This window comes from Neophocaena asiaeorientalis, unplaced genomic scaffold (genome assembly GCF_003031525.2).
Source record: "Neophocaena asiaeorientalis asiaeorientalis breed wild unplaced genomic scaffold, Neophocaena_asiaeorientalis_V1.1 scaffold293, whole genome shotgun sequence".
NCBI classification, from domain to species: domain Eukaryota; kingdom Metazoa; phylum Chordata; class Mammalia; order Artiodactyla; family Phocoenidae; genus Neophocaena; species Neophocaena asiaeorientalis.
The window spans coordinates 4,401,324-4,415,164 of record NW_020173920.1 but is presented as its reverse complement, the minus strand read 5'-3'; the positions used below and the strand labels follow the sequence as shown (position 1 = coordinate 4,415,164).

General features: G+C 38.0%; 1 protein-coding gene across 4 annotated transcripts in view; it reads right to left on the bottom strand.

The window, feature by feature from the left end:
• Window positions 1–1,496: 1,496 nt before the first annotated feature.
• RNF168 (ring finger protein 168) overlaps window positions 1,497–13,841 on the bottom strand; it is a 41,907-nt gene continuing 29,562 nt past the window's right edge. For 3 of the 4 annotated variants that reach the window (XM_024752122.1, XM_024752121.1, XM_024752123.1), the window contains exons 6-7: window positions 12,034–12,115; window positions 1,497–9,281 (exon numbers count right to left, since the gene is read on the bottom strand). In XM_024752122.1, coding sequence (XP_024607890.1) covers window positions 8,328–9,281; window positions 12,034–12,115 — 1,036 coding nt within the window. In that variant the 3' untranslated portion in view covers window positions 1,497–8,327. The remainder of the gene's footprint in view (window positions 9,282–12,033; window positions 12,116–13,841) is intronic. The other variant, XR_003004063.1, reaches the window with a different exon arrangement.

Genomic DNA, 13,841 nt, shown 5'->3' with positions numbered 1-13,841 from the left:
ACAAAGCAGGAAATCCAGAAATAGACCCTAATGTACGGAAACTTAGCATATAAGTAGGCTCTCGGATTAGTGGCAATAATGGACTTTAAAAAAATGGTGTTGGGGAAATTGAATAAACAATGAAAAAAATAATAAAGTTGGACCGTACCTTACTCCCTACACCAGGTTGAACATCAAATGAGAAAAAAATATTGAAATGTAAAAAATAAAACCATATAAAATATACATGTACTGAGGGGAAAGGGTAACATCTTTATAGCTGTGAAGAAAATTCCTTCAACAAAAAAAAATCCATTTTTTCAAATGATTGAAAAATTAAACTATTTGAAGGTCAAAAACTTCAGCATGGGGGAAAAAAAAGCATCTCATAATTAAAGTCAAATGATAAATGGCAAACTGCTGTCAAAATATAAGACTAAGGAATTCCCTGGCAGTCCAGTGGTTAGCACAGGTATGCTGGTGGTCAGGTGACTGCACTGCACAAAGAAAACCTCAGATCTCACAGGGAAGTGTGACGGTGTTGGCTGTGCAGGAAGTGTGTTTACTGTCCTGAGACAACTGATGATTAGCTGGTTTTCAAAGCATGAGGCTGTCACTGATTGGTTGGTTTTCAGAGGTGTGTTCAATGAACCAAGTTGTCATTGATTGATTAGACAGGTTTATAACCTGTTCTGGTGGTTACTTGTTACCATGGCTATCAAACAATCAATCTTTTCCCAGGTGTGTGGGGACTCATTCCCATGGGGAAAATTTTTTGTAATCATTACTTAAAAGGGTCAAGCTTCCTAATACATTAAGAGGCCCCAGAAACTGAGAAGAATGTCTGACAACCTAATAGAAAAATAAGCAAAGAATGCAAACAGAAAATAAATACAAATGGTCTTAGAACATTGAGAAAAAAAACCCAAAACAACAAAAACCCTCAACCTCATTTAAAATAAATGTTTTCTGTAGCGACTCCTCTCAAGACCCTGGAGAAAAACACAAACCACATTCCATAAAATTAAAGTGTCAAAATAAAGTTTTGACATTTAAAGATAATTTAATGTAGAAGCCACTAAATTTGTTTAGATTTTTTAAAAATATATTTTAAAACATTTTATTAAGTATAGTTGATTTATAATGTGGTGTTAGTTTCAGGTGTACAGCATAGTAATTCATATATATATATATTTTTTTTTTTTTTCTTTTTCGGATTCTTTTCCCATATAGGTTATTACAGAATATTGAGCATAGTTCCCTGTACTATGCAGTAGGTCTTTGTTGGTGATCTATTTTATACATAGTAATGTGTATGTGTTAACCCCAACCTCCTAATTTATCCCTCCCCAGAAGCCACTAAATTTGGAATAAAGGTTTCAGTAAAATACATGATGCATAAATTATTATTATTTTTTGCAGTACGCGGGCCTCTCACCGCTGCGGCCTCTCCCCCTGCGGAGCACAGGCTCCGGACGCGCAGGCCCAGCGGCCACGGCTCACGGGCCAAGCCGCACCGCGGCATGTGGGATCCTCCCGGACCGGGGCACGAACCCGCGTCCCCCACATCGGCAGGTGGACTCTCAACCACTGCGCCACCAGGGAAGCCCCATAAATTATTTTTTTAAACCAAAGAAAAGAGGCATGGTTGGTTTAGCTCCCGTTTTTTTGGTAGTTTTTGCTATTATGCAACATTAAAATTGCCACTTCTCCCCAACCAAGGACCTAAGTCTTAGGCAATTAGACCTCTTATCTACTTTTTGGTTTGTGACGTGCTAATCAGCACCAAAAAAAATATTTTTCTTCTAAAAGTAAACCAGTTAACTAATGTAATTTGTAGCTTTATACAAATAAAAGCTTTAATTATAAGTTTTCTAAGCATTTTCCAATAGAAGGAATCAAGTACATTTTTTTGTTTACAAGGTGCTTTTCCAAAAGGACAATCATTTTGAACATTTTTCAAGTCAATGAACTTAGAATACATTTGTATAAACTACAGCACTTCAAGTTCTTTGGGAGTAGAAAGATTCTGTCACATTGAAACCAAACTGATTAGGTATTATCTCAGTGCCTCTTGCTAAGATTATTACATAATTCCTGTCATCTTATTTTTTGCAATCTAGGATTACTCTGGAGTTGCTTCATTATGATCTATTCCAATTACTAAAATGCCCTCCTTTAAACCTTATCCTGGTGTTCTATTATTTCTAGGGCGTACCCTCCTAGGATCTCTGGGAATTTAGCGATGATGTCTGATGGCCTTAATTTTCTGTAGAAGAAATTTCAGAGGGGTTCTTGGCATCCTGGTAGGTGAGGAATTAGAAAGCTTTGTAGGCACTCGGGACAATGGTGGCTTTAGGTGATTGTTAGCTTCTGTATAGGGTGGCACACACAAACCTTACTCTCTAATCATCATTTCTGGTCGAGATGGGGACACTTGGGTATACAGGAACTGAACAATTGGCAGGGCTCTCTACACGTACTTGGGAAGGTTCTCCAGTTTTCTTCCATAGATCCTTTATGAGGTTTTACTTCTTCTGGGCATTTGTGCTTAAGCATAATTTCCCACACATATTACTCCATCTTAACAGGATAGGAACTTTCCAAGTTTTTGCCTTAGAGATTTCAAGACATCTTTGTACTAGAATCTATTTACGGAAAACTTCTCTGCTGTATTTTTTTCCCCCTCTTATCTCTTAGCTCCTGCCTGTCTTCTCAAGCCTGCCATTTTAAACTCCGCTGGGATATAAAAAACACTTTTCCAGACTCTCCCAGACTCCTTTGCCAGCAAGCTTCCTATTAAGTTCTATTACTTATGAGAGGTACTAGAAGGGAAGGGAAAAAGGGACATTTTTTTTGCTGTTCCTATCAGTGTTGCCCCAGCAGTGACAGTTGACCCCAGCTTCCAAATGCCTTCAACTCTTCTAGAACCAGACTCACCGGGCCCTTTCAGAGTACCAGCAGTAGCTGGGAGGTGTTTCTTTCTCAAAGGTCTGAACATCAAGTCTGCAGGGCCCACTCTCCAAAATAATCCTGAGCACCTACATTCTAGTAACCAAAACCCTTCCTGTGTGTTTCCCAGCTTTGAGGGTGCTAGCCATTTCCTGCAGTTATCATCTTTGGGTTATCTGTGTTCCCTTTTGTTTCAACACCTGTCTAACCAATTTCCTATACTGCATTTCCTCTGTTGAAATACCTATTTTGGTTGCTTTCTTAAGTGGATCCCAAGCAACAGGTCCAATATAATCTACATTTGTCTAGTATAGTATAAACTGACCAGGGAGTGGTATTCTAATCCTGCAGTAAAAAACAGAGACACCCAAACTTTTTATGGGTCTTAAGAAATGAAGAGGAATGATACAAAAGATGGGCAAACTCAATTTATGATCTCCAATTGAGAGAAAACCTTCTGGATTCAACTAGTTTCATGGGTAGAGCCTAACTGCAGCAGCCTGGGACCACAAAAGCCAAGTTGAAGAGAAACGTAAAGTGAAATGTAAAGTAAGAGAACGGTCCCCTAAGTTGAACTCAGGGTCCATGTTGCTCCAAGTCCTGCCAAAACAAGGAAATATATATTGGGGAGAACAAAACTGACTCAAAACTTGAAGTCATGATTGTTTTTTTAAGATCTTTACACAGGAATTAAGATATGGGCAAACATACAGTAGTGGCCCAACTCCCCATTTCAAAGTCTGTAGTGATTCACAAACCTTTATGCATACCAAATGTGTAGAACTTGTATAGGAATTTGAGGAAGCCACAAAATATTTCTGAGAAATGGTTTCTTCTGAGGCCAAAGTCTCTTGCAATCTGGGAACTGTGACACAGGGGAACTTATGGGCAGGGGTCTCTTGTGACATGGAGCTGTAGATACATCTGGTAGGGGAGAGGTGAGTAGTCTTCATGAGTAGACAAAAGGTAACTTGCAATTTACTGGATGCCACACGTGGGTACTTACGGTACACAAAGTCACTGGATAAAGTGAAACTCTCCCAAAAGTGGGAGTGATGGAGTAGTGGGGCTGAAGGATAGCCAGGAGAAAGTCACTATCACTTATTAAGGTTCTTTTTTGAGTCAGGGCCTGTGCCAGGTGCTCTATTACTTCCCTTAACTCTTTTTTTTTTTTAAATTAATTAATTAGGCTGTGTCGGGTCTTACTTGCGGCACACAGGATCTTTCTTGCGGCATGCGGGATCTTTCATTGAGGCACATGGGCTTACTTGCCCCGTGGCATGTGGGACAGTTCCCCGACCAGGGATCGAACCCGTGTGCCCTGCATTGGAAGGCGGATTCTTAACCACTGGACCACCAGGGAAGTCCCACTACCCTTAACTCTTGATAGCAACTCAGGGAAGTCCCACTACCCTTAACTCTTGATAGCAACTCTTAGTTACACTCATTCCCATTTACAGATTAAGAAAGTGAGATTAACAGATAGAGACCAAGTTAAGAAGGAAATTATTCTTTCTTCCCTCCTGCACGACATGCCCTTGTTTTGGTGGTCCAAAACTCATGCACAAATTACTAGTCCCATTGTTCAATTCCTTATATGTGAACTAAGGAATCGAAGAGCCATTTAAAACCATTCTTAGCTCACAGGCTCTACAAATATTGGCGGCATGCAGATTTGGCCCCTGGGATGCAGTTTGCAGACTTCTGTGCTCGGGCTTTCAATTGAGGCCCTGGTGTGTTCAACAGGCTTCCTTCCCCGGTAGGTCCTGAACTCTGTTCTTGTCTCATCAGCAGTGTGAGCCTGACGACAACTCCTCTCTGCTTTTCAGAGGTTTTCAGCCTTTTAGCCTCTGCTCTGAACAGTTTCAAAACTGCAGTTATCTTGATGGGAAAACCGACCTTGTGTTTGATGACCCTCAAGTCTCCAATACTGTCACTCTAGCTTCATGAGATGGCCCAGAGCTCTGCTGGTTTCTCTGTTCACCAGCAGCAGCCTTGATTCTCGTCCTGCATTCAGAACAGGCACATGCTACAAGCAAAAAAGTGGTTGCAAACATCAGTTTACCTCTCAAATCTCCCCTCTCTAGAATCTTAGCCCCTAAGTTAGTCCTCATTGTTTCAGTAGCTTTCTGATGCTTTTAAGTAAAGCATTTTAATTTTTAAATGTAAAAATTTTACATCTTTATCTGGCTTTTCTCATTGTTCTCAGCAGGACTGCAGGTCTGCAGCATTGCTACCTGAAAAGCATAAGCTTTGCTTTCAAATAATTTAAAAATAGTATATTAAAGCTAAATATATTCAAATTCATTCACAACGCTATTTCCAAAAATTTGCGTTATTTTTTTTTTGCACCGAAAAACCTTCCTATGAGTCTTAGAATTTAAAGGCAAAAAAGCACTGTCTAGAGTGGTATAGGTTGAGATGTTTAAGTATCCTTAATCTTGTAATATTTTAAGAACATTTAAATTTTGAGATGATATATTCAATATGATTGAAAATTTTAAAAGTATAAAAGAACATATAGAGAAAAGTCATTCTTCCACTCCGGTCTCCCAGCCACCCAGTTTCTCACCCTGCTGGCAACACTGTTTATCTCTCTCTTAAATATATATTTCTCTTCTTTGGATAAATGGTTGCACACTATATACTACTCTACATCTTGTATTTTTTGTTTAACTCTATATCTTATAGTTCTTTTTGTATCAGTAAAGTGGGTTTTTTGCTTAATTGCTGTATAGTATTCTACTTTACCATCATTTATTTAGTGTTTCTTGATATGATTAAGGTTGTTTCTAAGCTTATTACAAACAATGCCAAACAAAAATGTTTTATGCATGCCATTCTACATATATGTGAAAACAGCTTTAAGAAATTCCTAGAGGTAGATTACCAAGTTACCTCTCTAGGGCTTTAAAAGTTTCTATACATACCAAGCAACATATAAGAGTGCCTATTTACCCACATGCTTGCCAAGACTGGGGAAAAAAAAAACCCAAAACAAAACACCTTTACTAATCTGAAGGGTGGAAAAATGTATGAGTATTAGTATAAGTGATATTATGCATCTTTTCACACATTTAAGAGTCACTTATATTTCCTTTCCTGGGAACTATGTTTCTTGGGGACATAAACTTTTCTAATTTTCCTTTTGGGTTGTTAGTCTTTTTCTAAATGTATTGGCAGACACTTTATATAAAGGAAATAAGCTCTTTGTGATGAGTTGTATCTATTTCTTCTCAAGTTTGCCATGTCTTCCAATTTTCCTTTATGGTAGTTTTTGTTATGCAGAACTTTTTATTTTCATGTGTTAATTTTTATTTTTAACTGTGAAAAACACATAGTCCATTTCAATTTTTAACAATTATTTTAATTTTCAGATTCTCAACCTCTGCGTAGTTCTAGCACTCCCTGAGAAATTAAACACACTCATATCCCTTCCATAAAAATGGGAGGAAAGTATCAGTAAATTCTAATGACTGACACAAAACATTTACTAGTTTCTCACAAAAATGCATACATGGTAGTATCAGAAAGACTAATTGAGAAATTATCTTATGGGCTTCCCTGGTGGCACAGTGCTTGAGAGTCCGCCTGCCGATGCAGGGGACATGGGTTTGTGCCCCGGTCCGGGAGGATCCCACATGTTGCGGAGCGGCTGGGCCCGTGAGCCATGGCCGCTGAGCCTGCGCGTCCGGAGCCTGTGCTCCGCAACGGGAGAGGCTACAACAGTGAGAGGCCCGCATACCGCAAAAAAAAATTATCTTAAAACCAACTTTAGTCAGGAAGACTTTTTCACAGACAAATGAGTGGTTATATATGTAAATCCTAAATACATTACACTATTTTCCCCCCTTTTTGGTCATGGACTATTCCAGGAAGATTTAATTATATAACTTTTAATTTGAAGAGTCACTAAAATGTAAAGCAAAATTGGTCTTAAAAAATATTGGTTTGATGAAAAGATATATTTTAGACAAATTTGGTTAGCTTCTAACTACATTTCAGCACAATCATTACTCAGGGGACAATTGCTTTTGAGAAAAGGCAAACCAAAATTTAAATCAGCATCAGAATTCTACCCATAATTACCCAATCAATATTGAAGTAGACGCCATCAAATATGCAAAGATTACAGAATTTCAGTTACAAAATTTGGAGGAAAAAAATCTTAATTATGTATAAAAACACTGACAAATTTAAGCTAGAATTATTAGCTCTAGGACAGTTCATTGCATTATTACCTTAAAAGGACGGCTAACTAGATATCAGCAGCAATGCTGTTAAAACAGTTGTTTGCTCAAAGTTGTTCCTATTAATGAAACAAAAGATTAATAGTCTCTAAGTTAAATTTCACAAAACGAAATAGCAGCCTTCTGATTTAACTTTCGGGGGCAAGACAGAGCAAAACCCAAATATCATACTTTCTATTTTTGTCTACAAACACAAATAAAAGTCAGTATCAATACAAAGGTTAACATAAGGAAATAAACACATGGTTAGTCAGGTTCTACAACACAGGATACTGCGACATAACTCTCCTACAGTAAATCCCCATCCCCCCGCTTTTTTGGAATAGCAGATTAGGTAGTATGGTATGAAAAGCTGTTAAAACCCAAATGTTTTCTGTGCCATCTAGCAAAGAAAGCACGAGGAAGAATACTTTGCCAAACTACACCAGCTACTCCAGCCTGGACCCAGTTGTCTGATCATCCACTCAGTTTCAAGGCCTCCAAATTGTCAATCTACCCCACTCAGCCTCATCCCAAGCTTAGCTACTTTTGCATCAAGAGTCTAGTTTCCTTTCTGTCAGCTAAGTCCTAATTTTCCAGAAAACTCTGATTTTTCTGCTTTCACGTTGATCCTAACCCATTTTAAGTCAAAAAAAAATGCTGTAATACTTAAAGTAATTGAAGTGCACATGGAAATTAGATTACTTTAGTGTTATGAAAGATGTACTTCAAGTGCTCTGCAAATATATGGGAAAGTTGCAAGAAAACTGAGATTCTAAACCCTGCCTGGATTCCTTAGCTACTTGGTAGATTATAATGTTGCTTTGATTGCTAGTCAGTAGAAAAAGGTGCGTGAAGGCCACAAAACATGCATATGGGGGGAAACGCATGGAAATGAAGATTTCCTGGGAGTTGGCCAAGGCATTTTTATATCCATAAGGACTGTCAACTTAAATTTAGCACACCAGTGATTAAAAAAGGAAAGGAGTGGGACTTGCTTACAACCGAGTTTGGCAGAAACACATTTGTATATTCCTCCCCTGTAATCACACCGTCCTTTAATTAAGGACAGTGAGTATGCCCACGGAGCAGAATTAATGAAAAATTTAAAAAGAATCTATGATAGAGAGCTTCACTAGATTATACAACACTCCCCTTACCCAAGCACTACTTTGTGTATCTCTGAAACATCTGAAAAATACTTTTCTGTGACTTACTAGGCTGTAGGGAATGAGGAGTTTTAGATACATTACAATTATCTCTAGTAGAATTTGTTATCTTTCTTCCATTAACTGAACGTTTCAACTGGATCTTAAAAGAAGGTTGCCAATTTTCATTTTTTGAGCCTCTCCTAGGTTTTGGATGCTCTAGATTAGTTTGTCTTTTGAAGTTTCTATCTTTGGAATTCTTCCTTTGTTCATTTAGTAATTTGTCTGGAGGTGAGGATGCAGCACGTAACTGATATTCATCTGGGGATCCTTTTTGCCGGTTTGGCCTCATCTGTTCTTGATCCACCTCTTTCTGAAGCTGTAATGCTAATAACCTGTCCTGTTCTTCTTGTTTACGTCTCTCAAAAAGTAGACATTCCAAATCTATCAGTTTTTGGGTAAAGTTGATTTCTGTTTCTTCTTGGTCTGAGGCAGCTTTGGGGAACATTTTTCTTCTTTTTGCAGAAAAGCATGGATCCCTGACGGCTTCAGACAAAGATTCCTGGTTTTTTCTTTTGGAGGTATCTTTACCGATCAGTAGGTGAGACTCTTCATTTTCTGTCTCAGCTGTGTTATTTCTAATTATCTGTGTCATACCTGATACAGTGCACCGACTCTCTGTTTTGCCACAAGGCTTAACTGCAGCTTCTCCAGAGCAGGGAACTCTGGCTTCAGGTCCCTCATGATTTATGACACACAACTCTTCTTCATGACTGCTTGGTCTTGTTCTGACTTTTCCTTCAGGCCACCATTCTTCACCACTGGCGCGTAACTGAGGCACAGGTGGCTCCAGTGAAGACTGTGCACCTTGCTCATGAACTCCAAGGCGTATCTGAGGAGAAAGTGTTGGCATGTCTTCCTCAATTTCTGTGTCTTGCCACGTAGGGCTCTTCACATCACTGCTGTCAGTTTCCTGTAGAAAACAGAAAAACACTGAGTGAACCAGGGGAAAACATCAAGTCATAATACATAAGTCTAATTACACTGATACCAAAGCTGAGTTGTCACTATAAGGTAATTATTATTACTACTAATAAGATATATTAATTCTTAATGGTATTTTTATTCTGTGTGCCAATTTAGATTAAGGTATTTCTTCATTTTCACTCCCATGAAGACCTACAGTTTAAAATCCACAAACTAGTTCTATATATGGCCAGGAGCTGGCACCATGACTTGACTTCTCATCTTACAAACTTCCTCTAGCCCAGGGATTTTTAATCCCTTTTTGTGTCACAAACCCTCCTCCTTTTGGCATTTTTGTGAAGCTTACAGACCTCTTTGAGAATAATATTTTTAAACATAACAATAAATACACAGGGGGACTTCCCTGGTGGCTCAGTGGTTAAGAATCTGCCTACCAGTGCAGGGGACATGGGTTCGAGCCCTGATCTGGGAAGATCCCACATGCCGCAAAACAACTAAGCCCGTGCGCCACAACCACTAAAGCCCACGCGCCTAGAGTCCATGCTCTGCCAACAAGAGAAGCCACTGCAATGAGAAACTCACATACCGCAACAGAGAGGAGCCCTCACTGGTTGCAACTAGAGAAAGTCCGCGCGCAGCAACAAAGACCCAACACAGCCAAAAATAAATACATACATACGGAACAATTTATATTGCAACACAATTATTAAAATCTTACAATTTATGATGTAATAATGCATATCTATTAATAAATTAAATAATAAGATCTAGTGGCAAGTCTAATAATTTATAACACTGAAGGAGGGATGAGTATAAACGATATTTCAAGAGATCTGCAACAAATGTAATGTGATTAAAAACCTGTGTTATCTATTGGTGACAAAGTCACAGGTACTGTTAACAGTATTATGGTTTACTGGTTTGCTGCCTACATTCATAACTAAAGGAAACGCTAAAATGAGAGGTCAGGTGGAAGTAAAGATAAACTTTTCCTTATATCTAGGTTCATATGTACTCTGTGGGTTCTACCCACAGACTTTAGGTTAAGAACCCTTGCTTTAGCCAGTATAGTGCTTCTCACTTACAGGTCTTGGGTAAGTTAAGACCTAGGATTAGTTTTGACCATGAGAAAGCCTTAAGAAGAAAGGTTTCAGTACTTCCCTGGTGGCACAGTGGTTAAGACTCCACGCTCCCAAAGCAGGAGGCCTGGGTTCGATTCCTGGTCAGGGAACTAGATCCCACATGCATGCTGCAACTAAGGAGCCAGCGAGCCGCAACTAAGGCATGCTGCAACTAAGACCTAGCGCAACCAACCAACCAACCAACCAACCAAATAAATAAAATAAAAAAGAAGAAAGGCTTCAATGAGAACATGCTTCAAAACAAAAATTCCTCCTTGTTTGCGATCTTAAATCTGTTCTTTTACCTACTTTGCTTTGCATTTATCATTCCTCATAAGATTTTTTATGAACCAATGTAGTTTGGATTGGACAAATTCTAGGTTGCTTACCTAGTTTTGCTGTGAATATTAACACCAGGATAGGAAAAAAAATCCCAGCCTACAATGCCTCTCCCATCAATCCTTAGTTCCAGCATAAGCCAGACCATCTGGACTTGAATTCTCCCTCTAATACCTCTACTTAAGGGACACTGAGCAATTCTCTTGCCTCTGCATGCCTCAGTTTTCTCAACTATAATTGGGCACAAGAAGGGTACCTTATAGAGTTGGTGGCTGTGATGAAGATTAAAGAAAATAAATACATTATTTGGCACATAAACGTCCATTAAATGTTAGGTGCTATAAAACCACCTAGCTAAACTGAAAAAAGTTTAGGAACCTGTGAGTAAAGGGCTAATAAAACTTCCATGTAGGAAACTGACCTTGGTGTCAGCTGGCTTTTCCTAGTTCTATTTTCCTGGAAGCCTGATACAGGTGAAATGTCACCTGTGTTACTAGGCCACATAGTTTATGGTAAAAATGACCCTTACTGGTGAACTGCATCTGTACTAGGAGAACTAGGAGTGATCTATAAATACCTTGCAGGAAGCCAAAGCTCAGGGCTTCTGTAAGTGACTTACAACTCTTTGGCTGTGTTCCTTCCTAAGACCCCTGGAAGCCACACCCATGAGTTGTTACAGTAAATAATTTACTCTTATGGGGCATGGGACTTCTAAGTCTGGGTGGTTACTACACTCCTCTGCATAGTCTCACTTCCAGGCCATCACTTAGAAGCTCTGCAGTGAGGCCTCTTGCTGAACAGATATGCCTGATGTCTGATGCTACCCTACTAGCACGCTTTGTTTACCATTGTGTAATCCTTTAAGTGAAGCTGGTACCAGGGGTAGCCTATTTAGTTTTGTGAGTCTGATGATCTCGGTCAGGGATGTACAAACTACAGCCCATGGACCAAATTCAGCCTGGTGCTTGTTTTTGTACAGTTTTACTGGAACAAAGACAAGCTCATTTGTTTATATATTGTTATGGATGCTTTCAAATGACAACAGCATCATTGAACAGTTGTGACTGAGACCATTTGGGCCACAAAGCCTAAAATATTTACTATCTGGCTCTTTAGAGAAAAGGTCTGCTGACTCCTAGCCTAAGTGAGCCTAAGGTGACTAAGAAAGGTTGTTCCATTTACTATAGTGACTTAAAAAAAGTTAGGAAACTGCAAGTATTAACATTCTATAGCATTAATAAACTTGCCAAGCCAAGAATATCTTTAGCATCCACATACCTTAGACATGGAGTCTTTCCTGTCTTCTTGCACAACTTCAGACTGTGATGCTGACCAAGGCTGAGATTTAGGTGACAAATACCTTAAAAAAAAAAAAAGTTTGCCAAAATTTGAATGCTTTGAAACACAAGTGGCATGTATCCAATATAATAAAGCCAGATTAGCTATTTATGCTGAAGGCTGTCTGGCTTGCTGCTTGGCTGATTTATCAGAAAGAGTGTAATTCATTTTCCTGTCTCAGGTATTTTGGTCTATTTCTGGAGCAAAACTTAGAAGTCTGAGTATTGATATATTTTAGTGAAAAGCAGAAGAAAAGGAAGTAAAAGTCAAATCTAAATTGTTCCTTAATTCTCAAAAGAATTTAAACAGGTAGGTACTAGCATCAAAACAATGTAAGACTGTATACAGTCTTCCCAAAAGTAATGGAACTGACATTTCAAGTCAGGAGAAGGAATATGTTAGTTTCTTTTTAATGCCAGAAATTCTACATTTTTTACCTCTATTTGAAAAATGGTCTATGATTAGATTCTTTACCATTTTTGTATAGAGATTTTATTATATACATATTTTATATCAACTATCTACTTAGAGATATAAAAGATTTATCAAAGTATCAGCATAAGAGCACATCTCTAAATATCTAAGCATCTTTAATAGGCTGTTTGCCACTGAAAATATTAAGTCTGTAATATAATGGAAAACATAAAAGAAATGGGAATAAAAGGACAGGTTATAAGAGGTTAGGTATATTTTTTAAATACTTTTTTTTGGATTTTGTTAAAAAAAAATCCAAACACATACAACAACTCTGCTCAAAAATGGCACAAATGTTGGCTGTCTTCAAGTGGTGGTAACTTTGGGTGATTTTCAAAGAGCAGCTAGCTTTTATAATTAAAGAAAACAATGGAAAAATGTCTGATTGCAAATATGTAAAATCGTAAGTTCCACTGTCCAAAGCACCAACGTGTAGCATATAACATTAAAATAAAATCTAGACAAAGATCTCATATAAAGAATAAATAACCCTTATAGACAAAATAGTATCCAAACCGCATATTTAGTTACATCAACCTAAATATTTACTCTGAAAACTTATGAGAATAAGAACTACCTCTCAGTTGATAAAACAGGAGTCCAGGTTTAGTCTCATTTTAATTTTGTTTCCCAAAGCTGAAGAATTCCTTCTGCCAATGTTAGACATTAGTAACCAAGTATATTAAAACCAACATAGAATTAGTACAGCTTAATAGTTGTTCAGAAATCCATAAGCAGAAAACAAAACAAAGTGTGATCAGATACCCATCTAACATAATTGGTGAAGATTTGTGAACTCTCTGGGATATTGTTTATTTACAAAAACCAAGTAATATATGAATACATGTAGGAAATATGTGTCATCATCCCTTTCCATTCCTATTTGCTTCCTCATATGTAACCAATTTTTAAAAAAATTATTTCTGTACACTACACACTATCTTTTTTTAAAGCAATCATATTCTTTTGTGATTTCCTTTTTTCACTTATGTCTTATAGATCTTTATAAAAAACTATATACATAGGCCTACCTCATAAAAACAAATAGTTTACAAGAAAATAGTTACAAAATATATGTAAGGGGTGGTGGTGGTGGTGATGTGATGAATTGGGCGATTGGGATTGACACGTATACACTAATGTGTATAAAATTGATGACTAATACATTAGTTACAGGGAGGGAGATACTGACTGGGAAAGGATACGAGTGAACCTTTTGGAAACAGTCTGTATCTTAATCTGGAGTGTGGTTTATACATATGTAAAAATTCTCC